The 14361-nt window shown below is 29.3% G+C and overlaps 1 protein-coding gene across 1 annotated transcript; it reads left to right on the forward strand.

Moving 5' to 3' along the window:
- Positions 1–1012: 1012 nt before the first annotated feature.
- Positions 1013–2209, forward strand: LOC131613878 (F-box/kelch-repeat protein At3g23880-like). The gene has a single exon (XM_058885517.1). It carries the CDS (start codon positions 1013–1015, stop codon positions 2207–2209), a length of 1197 nt encoding a protein of 398 aa, XP_058741500.1.
- Positions 2210–14361: the final 12152 nt, after the last annotated feature.

Consider the following 14361-nt stretch of genomic DNA (forward strand, 5'->3'; position numbering starts at 1 on the left):
AAATATCAAAGACCATTATGATCTTTTTAAAAACTTTAAGCCTTATATTTTATTTCATTGGAATCTATCCCCTATATATTTTCAATGTTTTAAAATCCGAACCGATCACTGACCCGGTCAAACTATTGGATCACTAGATTAATGGTCGGACCAGTATATCACCGATCGGACTGCATAAATTTTAATAATGTGAAAATATAATTTTATTTTTCTTTTGTAACATGATTTTTTTTCAAAAAGTTTGTTAGTTTAAAATATTTTTATATTGTGTAATTAATTTTCTAACATTTTAAATATATATTATATTATATGATTAATAATAAAAAAAGTTTAATGAGAATTGTAATGTTGTATTATAGAATATATAATTTTCTTTCCTTTAATCAAATTAAACATCAAAGAGATTCGTGGTGCAATTAGTAAAACAATCATGCTAATAATTTTGAAAAGTTATAGTTCTGTTTCTTAAAATTTAATTTTTATAATTTTAAAATTATTTAATTATTATAAATAATTATCATAATTATAAATATCAATTAAATTGAATTTTAAAATATAGGTGTCAAAACTTAAAAAAATGAAAATAAAGGATTAATGTTATAATTAAACTAAAAATAAACATAATAAGATGAACCCGCTAAATCAAGAAACTAACCGGTTCACAGGTCTGACAATTGAAGCGACCGGGTTACACCGGTTTTCATCGGGTCAATTGTAACAATGATCTGATAACTTTACCGGACCGCTGTATTTTCTGGTTCACAGTTTAACCGGTCTCACCGGCCGGAATGGTTTGGGTTTTGAACTATGCCTATTTTAAATTTAATTAGGTTTGATGTTCGGACATTATAATTATAATTAACAATATTTTGGATTCAGTATTTTTTTTAGTTTGTTCCTAAAAGCCCTAGCTTCTCTGCTTTAATCCTTATGGTTAGGTTTGGTTACAATTTATTCAAAACCAGCGTGTTAGGGTTTCCACAGTCAGTATATTCTACTACTCCATCGACCCATGTTGCCTGTATATCTCCCTCATGAACTTATCGCAGAAGTTCTATCATTCCTTCCCGTAAAATCTCTGATGCGACTGAGGTGTGTCTCCAAATCATGGAACACCCTCATATACGATCCCACATTCGTCAACCATCACCTTAAGCGATCTTCAAGAAACATCAACCTCATACTATATTTGTTACTCTACATACCTAGCAATGGTTTCAACTTCACATGTTTCCCCCTGCGTAGTGTACCGGATATCATTCCCGTCCTCCTCGCTGATAACCTTAATTTACAATTGAATGACGGCAAAGGATTCATCGGTCCTATTGGTTCCTGCAATGGATTGTTATGCTTAATCGGTTATTTTCCGAATAAAGAAGATATCTTGCTTTATATATGGAATCCGGCAACCATTACATTATCTAACAAAATAGTGTTCCCTTGTATGAAGTTTAGTCGTCTTAGGTGGATGTTTGCGTTTGGTTACGATATTTCATCAAACATTTATAAGATTGTCGCGTTTCATCCAAGTAAAAACGAGGTGAGAGTTTTCAATTTAGAGGATAATATTTGGAGAAATATTCAAAGTTTTCCCATAATTCCTATTTGCAGTGCTCCTTATAGTGACTGTCAACATCAACTTTCGGGTATCAATCAAGGTGTGCATGTAAGTGGGACTCTTAACTGGTTGGCCATTCGAAATGAGTTTCCATATGAACATGAAATTGATTGGAAACTTATTACTATCGACCAATTTGTGATCATCTCACTTGATTTGAGTACGGAGACATACCATCAGCTGTTGCTTCCTCGGGGTTTCCATGAAGTTCCACTCATTCAGCCAACTCTTTCCCAGTTGATGGGCTCCCTTTGTTTTTCTCATGATTTTCAAGGAACTGATTTTATTATATGGCAGATGAAGGAATTTAGAATTCAAGAGTCTTGGACTCAGCTCTTTAAAATTAGTTATCAAAGGCTTCAAATTGATTTTAGTGTCTTCACTAATTCGGTGCCATACGGATCTCGATTTATCTTATTCCCATTGTGTCTATCTGAGAATGATAATACATTAATATTGACATGGAATAGAGACAAGAAACCAATAGTCTATAATTTGAAAGATAATAGAGTAGAGAAAACAAATTTTGACGATGGCATAAGGTGGTTTCTTATCAAAGATTACGTTGAAAGCTTGGTTTCAACTAGTTGAATTGAAAAGTAAGTTTTTCTTAGATGATTTCCTTGTTTAAGTTTATGAATTCATGGTCATTTTAATGGCTTATTTCTTATAGTTGTTTGAAACTGTGACACCATTGCTATGTTGATGGATAGCTTGGATTTTATGATGTTTATTTATTGGCTTTAATATGTTTATCTTCTTTAGACCCGGTTTGATAATGAGGTAATTTGAAAGCATTATCTTTATTTGATACCATTTTGAAATTAGTGCCATCTATCCTTGTAAGGTTAAGAAACAATATTGTAATGTTTGAGAATACCATGCAAATATTCTGAGGTGAAATTTTGATAAGGAGGAATGGATTTCATTTTAGAAGAGTTTGTACTAATGAAAGGGGAGTGAGACAAAGGGACATGTAAAAAGTGCATTTATGTTCTTTGATCAAAATCAAAGGAAGTAATGATATTTTGTTTCTTTAAAGCAATACATGCATACCTTCTTCAATTTTGTGATTGTGATAAAATATTCTCATAACATTGGAATCATCCTTGTGATCATTTGATCAATCAAATTTGAGGTTTGTGGTTGCACAAGAGGCTCTTGGTTTTGTCTCATGCATTAAGGGGACTAATTTTTCTGTTTGTAAAAACACTAAGAAAAACTAATGCTAGTTAGGGGTAAAACCTCTCGAAAAAAGAGGGGTTGCTATGTATTTTACCCCTTGCAATGCATATTTTTTTTAAAGAAAAAATATTTTGACAAGTGTTACTTCATTTTGGATCATCTCCCTCATTTTTCTCTCCTCTCCTAACTATTCATCTCTTTCTTAATCACACTCTCTCTCTCCTGATTATATTTTTATTTTTTAATGATGAGCGATAGTGAAATTAAGAGAGAGATAGAGAGATAAGAGAGGAAAGAAGAGAAAAATGAAGGAGAGAATCTAAGTGGTATCCCTCTCTCGCAAATTTTTCAGAGGAAAATTCAAAAAATTTGAAAACTTTTTTGCAAAGGATTACCTTTTACAATATTGCTTTTAAAATTTTAAAATGGGCATCGGAAATATATAGGACGGATATTTAGCATGACCTATTATAGGTTTTTTTTTAGCATGCCCTTGTCTTTTTAAAATTTTGAATTAGTTTGAACACCTATTTAAAAGTTTGTTTCACATTAAGAATTTTATATAGTCTATTTATCTTTTTTATACAGAGACAACTAGTAATAGACCCGTGCGACGCACGGGGTCGAGTAATAAAACAAATAATAATAATAAATAAAAATATTTTGACAAAAAATAAATAATAAGATAGACAAACAAAATAGTTGAATATAAAAATATTTTTAAAATAAATTTTGCAATAAATAAAAAAAATTGACTAAAAAATGAAATATAAATTAGTAATTGATTGAAAATATGAAGGAAAAAAAACAAAATGCCTATTCATGCAATTTTTTTTTTAACCAAAAAGAGATGAAATATATAAAATTAAAATGGACAAAATGTAATTTTAAAAAGGGTTAAATAAGTTTTTGTTCCCTCTAAATATTTAAAATTTCGTTTTTAGTTCCTCCAAAATTTTCCTTCAACAATTCATCCCTCTAAAATTTTCCGTCTCAATAATTGATCCCTAACGTTAAATGCCATTAACGGTTGCTTATGTGGCAGCTTACGTGGAAAATTTTGGAGGGATGAGTTATTGAAGGAAAATTTTGGAGGAACTAAAAATGAAATTTCAAATATTTAGAGGGACCAAAAACTTATTTAACCCTTTTAAAAAAGTCTAGAATTTTAAATATTTAGAGGGACTAAAAACTTATTTAACCCTTTTTAAAAGTATAGAATTTCAATGATTTGCCTATGTAATAACTGCTATAAATTTTCTATCATCTCTTATAAAACCCATAATAAAGTACCCGTGCATACAAACGTTTATAGGCGAAGGTAGATATTTTTAATAAAATATTTATCAAATATATGATAATAAATTATTAAAATAAATTATTATTTTATTTTATTAATTTATCAATCATATAAGAAAGCAACAAAAGTTATTAAAATTGCATAATCTAAAACTCATTTGCACATGTGATAATAAATTGATCAATTTATCTATTTTTATATAAATATTTAATACATAATAAAATACATTGAATAAAATTTATGCAATATAAATGAATAGTATAAATAAAAATAAAACTATTTAATTTATTTTAATTAAATCGCTCGATTTAGTTTTTTTACAAATAAGACAATCATTTTAAAATAGAGGATACAATTTTAAAATATGTAGTTCCTTCTCTTATTATAAATAATACCCATAATCTTTTCTATATATTTTAAAAAAGTCAATAAATTTAAAATTAAATATACAAATCGCCCTTAAGATTAGCTTTAGCCCGTATAAATTTTTTAACGGAATATCTTTCTTGACCCCACTATGGGGTGACCTCCATCAAAAATCCCTAAATATCCCTACTTCGGAATGCATTTTTTAAGTAAATTTTTTTCTAGATTTTTCCAGAGTTTGAAAGCGCACTTCCGAAAACATCAAATGGGGGGTATTTTCGGAGATGCACTTCCGAAAACACCTTTTTCACATTTTTGGGAGTTTTCGGAAATGCACTTCCGAAATATGCAGAAATTGTGATTTTTTTTATATTTTTCTAAACAACGTTTAGTCCTGTATTTTTAACTAAACAAAAATGCTTACCATAAATAAAATATAACCCAAATGAAATAAGCGACATATCAACATAAAATACTTATATTATATATACAAGCCGAATTATATATACAAGCCGAATAAAATACTTAGTGTGCGCAAATGTACGTAAATGTAAAAAATACAAACCGAATACAATAAAGTCAAAGAAAAATAAACCCGCACCCCCTATTGAGTATGCCTAACCCTAATGCCCTGGCCATCTAAATAAAAATAAATAACATCCTCGGACATGGCCATTTAAAAGCCACTTATTCTCGGGAATGGACATCGGAAGCCATTTTTTCTTCGAACTCTAACTCTTCAAGAAACATTCTCTTCAATCGAAATCTCCAGCTAACAGTGTCATTAGAGGATGCGACACCCGATAGAACCATGTCAAGTACCCCTCTACACAATGACACTCCTGGGTGGCCTGCATGTGACGATACTCATCCGGGACCAAATGATGCGCCCAGTCCTCAAATATGGCAGTGAGCTCCACTCGGATAACTGTGTCAAGAGCAGCCTCAAACGTTGACCTCGGTATCATCTAGACACGTGCAAACTGCCTCATGCACCGCTCTGGCAGATACCTCACCATGGTGTTGGCCCTGCATGCCAACCAGCTAGAGTATAACGCAATGCAGTCAAATGGGACAACAACAGTGTAGTCACTGAATGACGTCCAACAAATGTAATCGTGAGCTGTGCGGTCGAGGTACCCGCGATATGGTCTCACTGCATTGTTCCCCCTTTGGAGAACGTATCGGGCGGCCCTGGGCAAAGCGTCATCGTACGCGGGATCAATGGCGAAGCCGTGGATGCGGGGGAAGTAAGAGATGATCCAGCCCTGAAACACAACCATGATAATGTATTAAAAATAAATATGAACCATAAATAAATGTGTAACAATTAAAAGGAAGCGTACCGTCAAGAGTGTGGCGGATCCAGTCAATTGCCTGGTCCTCCAGTTGGAGGCTTCATTTAGCTTCTGGTATAGGTATACCAGAATAGCTGACCCCCAGTTCCACTGGTGAATAGTAGTCAGGTCCATGAAGTAGCGGAGATAAGTCACGTCGACGTAGGTTGCACTCTTGTCTACAAAGAGTGTGGTGCCTACCAAGAACATGAACCAACATCGGAGAGCGCAGGCACGGTGATACTCCGTAAATAGGTCGTTACCCGCCTCCTCACTATCGGCCGTCGCCACCAAGTGGTGCTCATACAACTCTCTCAAGGTGGAGAACCGGATATGGGCCCCACTCGTTGTCCTGCACTCAAACTCAACCATGTATGGGTCCATACCCAGATAGATCCCCATCCACTCGATCGCCTTGAGCCTCTGGAGCCGGGAATGATTCAGCAGCATCCCTCTGATCGGCAGGTGGAGCAGATAGTGAATATCGTGCAAGGTGATCGTCATCTCCCCAACCGGTAAGTGAAAAGAAGACATCTCCCTATGCCACCGCTCCACGAATGCCCCCTGCATTCCGTGGCTGATAGTGGTGTACCCGGTCATGCACAACCCACCTAGACCAGAAGCAGTCACCACATCATTAAACCATTGCGCCTCTGGTTTAAAGAGAACAAAAATCTTCCGCGTGTGGTTCACCATTTTTAGCGTCGACCTTTCCTGTTACAACAAAAACAAAAATAAAAAAGATTGTTAATTAGACCGTGAAGAAAATGTGAAATAAAAAGCTAAATAAAAAACGGTTAAATAATAAAATCGGATAAATTATAAAAAATACCTCTCCCTCCCAGACACGTCGAGCGACGTGCTTGTGTTGCTTTTGCAATGTTAAGGAACCATCTAATGTTATGCTTATGTATCTTAGGTTGAATTTGTGTCATGTTGAACAAGGTTGAATTTTGTGTAATGGTATTTTGTGTTGCTTTTGCAATGCTAATGTCATGTTGAACAAGGTTATCTTAAGTGTTGTTTATTTTCATGTTGAAAGTCAATTTGTGTAATGGTATTTTGTGTTGCTTTTGCAATGTTAAGGCACTATTGACTGAAATTAAGTGTGTTACATTAACAATTCTTCTTCTCTGTTACTTTTGCAATGTAAATACAGGATTAAACTGAAACTAAGTGTTGCAATGTTACAATAATTGGATTGAACTTAACAACTGAAATTAACAAAAATTCCCACTTCATTATAGCTTGAACATTACATTGCAATAGATGAAGAATTACAATACAATATTTCTCACAAAATTGTAACTGAAAATTAAGCATTTCATTTCATCATGATCATAATCACAAATGCTGCACCTAAAATAACAAACAACATCCAGATTTTTTTCAACTTCATAATCTTGTTTATCTCCTTCCTTAATTCTTCATTTGTCAGCTTTACTTTTTCAATCTCCATTGTTGCATCATCCAGTTTTTTTTGATAACTTTTCCAATCTGGACATTATAATTTGACCTTTGTCATCTTGAACATCCTCATAAAACCATTCAAAAAAGCCACACCCAGGTTGCCTTGTTCCCTGCATTTTACAAAGGACAGTTGGAAATGAACAATGGAGATAAAATGAGAACAACCCCGAAAATACAAACATACCTTAAAATGAGAACAACCCCAAAAATATTTTCCATAACTCTTCGACGTTGATGACCTGCGAAGAGTAGCTGTATCTCCACAGTGACAACTTGGTTTCCATGGAAGAATCTCCCCCGTAAAAGAACTGGTTTTCATACTATCTTCGCTTTTCTGTTTCATGGAGGACGAATTGAAACTTGATGTTATCCCTAAATCCCTAACTTGATGTTTCATGGAGGACGAATTGAAAGAAGAAACCAATTGATGTTATCCCTAAACACAATTCTGGACGCGGCTAGGGTAAATTTTGGGGGAGCAAGGGAGAATGAAATAAAAGATCCATGTCATGTGCCACGTATTCAGAAACAAACGGTCGTTTGCTCTAAATGGATGGAAGGGACAAACGTGCTCCGTTTTTAAGACTTGAATGATTGATTTGCACTTTTTAAAAGTTAAGGGACCAGAATGGACCCCGAGCCAAAGTTAAAGGACGGAAAAGGGTATTTTCCCAAAAATAAATATGAAGATATGAAGGAAGATTGATACGCGCATTTGTTTCCAAATATTGAATCGTGGGGAGTGAAGATATGAATAGGTTTTGTAAATATTTTTATATATTAAAACAATTATATACACCGATTTATTATCTCTTTAAAAAATCATTTTATTTTTATTATATATTTTGAAAACAAAATATAATTTTTGTATATTTATTTTTTCATATAATTTTTTTTAACTATCATTTTTATTTTTGCATAATTTCAAAAGAAGAATATAGGTTGATTATGCATGTTCTGTGAGCCACATAACTTTGAAGCATAGAGATTATAAGTTCAGCAAGAGTGAGGATCCTCTCTATTTGTTGTCTCCATTTTTCCTCTCCTTTACTATAGTTTTAAAGACATTTATATTACATTTATATTCTTAAAACTTTGGTAATGCACAAATGGAGAAGAATGAAAATAGAGAGGATATTGACTCGTTTAGCAAAGAGAAAATAAAAATGTTTGTCCTGTGATAAACATTGAACTTAATCTATTATTAATTAATATATAAAAGCAAAAGTATCTGGAAATTACACTATAAGCCCTCTCATAAAATTACTAAAACTTTTCTTATTCCATGGGTAGAAAAGACTTTTTGCAAAATAACTAAATATTATTGATTTGACATTTATTACGGGTGATGTGGCAGCACCCAATAATTTGTTGCATTTTATATTTTTTTATTCCATTATTAATTTGAAACGATAAACAATGGTCTACTATTAGGGTTTTTGGAAAAGCAAAATCTCCACTTTCATTGGAATTCGATAGTCTACCATTAGGGTTCTTGAAAAAAAGCAAAATCTCCACTACTGAACCATGCAATAAATCGTTGGCCTTTCAGTTTTCTAAACCTTTATTCCATTATATATATTATATATATACTAAATCATGTCATTTTCAATTCTTTGAGTTTTTTTTGTCAATTAATTTTTTTTGTTGTTGCAAGTTTCGATCTTAACTTACAGTTCGTGTAAATTATGTTTTGTTTTTGTAGTTTTAAAACATTGGCATGGCTCACGCTTTCAGATCTATCAATAGATCTATTTTCTCATCTTTCATTTCATCTGTTAATCACAGTCGATTTGCTCTGCTCCACAGATTAAACACAGATTCGACACTTTAGTCTATTATTAAGGTCACATGGCTTGGAGGAGTTTGATAACACAAACTATTTATTCAATCAATCAATTTTGATCCATACAAAATTAATATTTTGTTTGCCTATTAGTTATTACTTCTAACTTTATTTTACTGTATTGCAGCAGTTAAGAGATATGAGAAAAGAAAAGGTTCGTATCAACATTGTTTGCATAAGTTACATCCTTAATCGGTATTTTGTAGGATTTCATTGTTGATTAAATTTTTGTGTTGTTGATTAATTTGTTGTATTTTTTCTTCTTTAATTCAGGAACGGATGCACCTTAGAAGGGAGAGTCATTAGTAATGCAAATATATTTCTTCGAATGGTTTTTCATGGCAGTCATAAAATGACTTCCTCCTAACAAATATTTCAACCATTGGATTTATGGCAGAATGGCAGTTGATTGAAAAAGGCAGGAGATAATCCTTAATTGAAAATATATATTTTCCAAGATAATCTGTACTCCAAAACCTAACATATATCATTTCTTTTATCATATTTAATTTTATATTTTTCACATAATAAAAGGACTTCAAGATAATCTGTACTCCAAAACCTAACATATATCATTTCTTTTATCATATTTAATTTTATATTTTTCACATAATAAAAGGACATCTTTATTTTATTTTATTGGGTAGGATGGAGATATTCATGTGTATCCAAATAACTACTCTAATCTTATGAAGCATATGTCCTTTATAAGAAAATTATTTGGCAGGTACAGACCAAGAAAAGAAAAGCTATTTTGATGTGTTTTTTCTTTTGATACTAATGTAATGAAGCATATGTCCTTTATAAGAAAATTATTTGGCAGTTACAGACCAAGAAAAGCTATTTTGATGTGTTTTTCTTTTGATACTAATGTATCTGCTCAACTTTAATAAAATGTATGAGTATCACATTTTAATATATACTAACATTTATAATAAAATGTATTATTAAAACATTTTAATATATAATGTTTATTGAAATTAGTACTCATAATAATTTATATAACTAAATTATTTAATTTTGTTATAATATCAAATGTTTATAATTAGATGTATATTAGCAAACCTATACAATATTTATTTTATTCTGAAGATGGGAACCCAATTTATTTAGCTTTCGATTCATATTTTTAATTTTCTTAAATTACAATATTAATGATCCAATTATCATTTAATATAGATTTTATAAAATTTATTATTGAATGAAATTATTATTACTACATTGAAAATTTAATAATTCCTCATAAATATTATTTATTTCTTAATTTTATTTCAATATGAAAGCTGAGTTTTAGTTTTTTTGAATTAGTAAATTTATACCTAAATTTTTGAATTTTTATAAAAAAATTAATAAATATGTATTAAGTTGTATATAAAAAATAAATGTCAACTTTTTAATGTCAAATTAATTTTTTATCTACACTAATAAATGTTAAATTACTATTTAATTTATTTATATGCTTATAATTATTCGATATTTTTAGAATAAAAAATATTTTTCTTTTTTCTCTTTCCTAAATAAAATTTAATTATTGATTTATTTTATTGGTTAATTTTTTTTACTAAACTAAGCCACATGTCATGGGAGGAGTGTACTTGCAAAATTTTAAAAACATATGAATAATTTAGTTTTTAAATTTAAAATATTTTTACAAGTAATTTAAGAGTTGTGTTTTTAACTTAATCTATTATCTATTATTAATATATAAAAGCAAAAGTACCTGGAAATTACACTATAAGCCCTCTGATAAAACTACTAAAACTTTTCTTATTTCATGGGTAGAAAAGACTTTAAGCAAAATAACTAAATATTATTGATTTGACATTTATTGCGGGTGATGTGGCAGCAGCCAATAATTTGTTGCATTTTATAATATTTTTATTTCATTATTAATTTGAAACTATAAACGATGGTCTACCATTAGAGTTTTTGGAAAAGCAAAATCTCTACTTTCATTGGAATTCGATAGTCTACCATTAGGGTTTTTGGAAAAGCAAATCCTTGGCCTTTCAGTTTTCTAAACCTTTATTCTATTATATATACTAAATCATGTCATTTTCAATTCTTCAATATCTTTCATTTCATCTGTTAATCACAGTCGATTTGCTCTGCTCCACAGCGCGACAGATTCAACACTTTAGTCTATTAAGGTCACATGGCTTGGAGGCGTTTGATAACACAGGCTATTTATTCAATCAATCAATTTTGATTTGATTTATACAAAATTAATATTCTGTTTACCTATTAGTTCTGACTTTATTTTACTGTATTGCAGTTAATACATATGATAAAAGAAAAGGTTCATATCAACATTGTTTGCATAAGTTACATCCTTAATCGGTATTTTGTAGGATTTCATTGATGATTAAATTTTTGTGTTGTTGATTAATTTGTTGTGTTTTTTTCTTTCCTTGGAAAGGAGAGCCAGTAGGTAGAGTCTAAAATTTTAGAAAGAGAATTACTCTCTCCCTATCTAATATTAATATTAGTAATGCAAATATATTTTTTCGAATGGGTTTTTCATGGCAGTCATAAAATGACTTCCTCCTAACAAATATTATTTTTTACTGAAGAGTTGCAATTCTCTGTCTAATATTAATATTAGTAATGCAAATATATTTTTTCGAATGGGTTTTTCATGGCAGTCATAAAATGACTTCCTCCTAACAAATATTATTTTTTACTGAAGACAGTTGCAATTCTCTGTATAATCCTAACCATTTGATTTTTATTTTGTTTCTTTCTTCTACTTAATATTTTTATTTTGTTTCTCTCTTCTACTTAAATTATATTCATTTATTGGATTTATGGCATAATGGCAGCTGATTGAAAAAGGCAGAAAAGTATCCTTGATTGAAAAAGGAAGAAGAGGTTCCTTAATTGAAAATATATATGTGAAAATATATATTTTCCAAGATGCAGTTTCTATATCAGACCAATAAAAGTATGATGTGTTTATATTTTTCGCATAATAAAAGGACATCTTTATTTTATTTACAGACCAATAAAAGTATGATGTGTTTATATTTTTCGCATAATAAAAGGACATCTTTATTTTATTGGGCATGATGGAGATATTCATCTGTATCCAAATAACTACTTTTGATGTGTTTTTTCTTCTGATACTAATGTATCTGCTCAACTTTAATAAACATTAGATGTATATTAGCACACCTATAGAATACTTATTATATTCTTATTTTTAAATCTTAAAACTTTTTTTCCCAAAATTATTTGTTTTCTCTAATTTTAATTTTTCCTTTATTAATTATAAAACATTTTTGAAACAATAAAAATGCAAATCTATTATAACTATTAAAATGCAAATCTATTATAACTATTAAAATTCAATTTTTGTTGCTCTATGTAATTAATCTGAAAAAGAAAATGAAAAGTGGGAACCCAATTTGTATTACTAAATTGAAAATTTAATAATTCATCATAAATATTATTTATTTCTTAATTTTATTTCAATATGAAAGTTGAGTTTTAGTTTTATTTGAATTAGTAAATAAATATCTAAATTTTTGAATTTTTATAAAAAAATTAGTCAATATGTATTAAGTTGTATATAAAAAATAAATGTCAAACTATTTAATGTCAAATTAATTTTTTATCTACACTAATAAATGTTAAATTATTATTTTATTTATTTATTTACTTATAATTATTCGATATTTTTAGAATAAAAAATATTTTTCTTTTTTCTCTTTCCTATATAAAATTTAACTATTAATTTATTTTATTTGTTAATATTTTTTACTAAAGACGGCCACATGTAATGAGAGAAGTGTACTTGCAAAATTTTAAAAACATATGAATAATTTAGTTTTTAAATTTAAAATATTTTTACTATAAAACTAATTTAAGAATTGTCTTTTTAACTTAATGTAATAATGCTTACTATAATTTTTAAACAACTTTTATTTAAAAAATGAGTTTAAAAAACATTTAGTTACTAAAAAATATTAAAAATCATGTATTTTTATGAAATATTAATAAAAATCACGTATTTTTAAAAAATAATAAACATAAGAACTAAAGTAAAAACTACAATTACTCTTTTTACTACAAGTTATAACTTTTTTTATTTCAGTCTTTTAAAAATTGGACCGAACATCAAACCGACGAGGGTACTGGGTCACTGGTTTATTGGTCGGACCACTGAGTCACTGGTCGAACCGCATGACTAAACCGGGTTTAACCGGATAACTCGGTTGAGTAGACCAGTCGTTATAACAAAATTATATAGGTATAAAATATGTCGAACCGGGTGATTCAGTCTCAACAAAATATAACTAGACTTAAATTTTTTGAAAATATCATATTATAAAAAAATTCACAAGTTCATAATTTAAACTCAAATTTTACACATAAGTATCAGACACAATAAAATAGTACATAATTATAAAATATAATTGCAAACAAAAGTTTAATCGCAACATAATCTAATTGAATAATTTATAACAAAATAATTTAATTATCTACTAAATATAATTTCAACAAAAGAAAAATTGTTTCCATGTTGCGATCTCCTTCTTCAATATCAAAATCATCGGTAACAAAATCAACCGCATTTGCAACAAAATTTTTTTATTTTAATTTTCAATTAAAATAGTCAAAACGACGTTGTTTTATTTTTTTGAAATTAAAAAAAAAATTAAAAAATGCATTTAAACCGCCGGTTCACAAAAACCACTGGTTTTCCCGGTTTTAGCGGTTTACACCGGTTTTGACCGGTTCACACCGGTTCAATGACATTCCCGATTCAACTATTGAACCAGGCCGGTTTCCGGTCCAATCGGTCCGACCGGCCGGTCCGGTCCGATTTTTAAAACACTATTTTATTCCAAGATTAAATATTTAATTTATTATTATAAAATATAAGAATAACAATTATTTTGTAATTATTTGGATCGTTATTTGAGATAAAATATATTTTGAAATTATTTAAATTTTTAAAGAAAGGTTTATAAAACAAAATAAAATCAATTGAGATTTTACAATTTTTGTAAACTTATGAAATAACTAAAACCTATTAGAATCTTTTTAAATTAACTTCATAATTGTAATCATGATAAAAATATGTTAAATAGTAGTCATGAAAATTTAATGATAAATAGTAATCATAAAAAATAATAATAAAAGATAAAAATTTATTAATATAGCAATTTTATAAATTGAATAAGCTACCATTATTTTTATAAACGGGAATAAGTTAAAAATAATTTTATAAAAA

This window comes from Vicia villosa, linkage group LG6, assembly GCF_029867415.1.
Source record: "Vicia villosa cultivar HV-30 ecotype Madison, WI linkage group LG6, Vvil1.0, whole genome shotgun sequence".
NCBI lineage: Eukaryota > Viridiplantae > Streptophyta > Magnoliopsida > Fabales > Fabaceae > Vicia > Vicia villosa.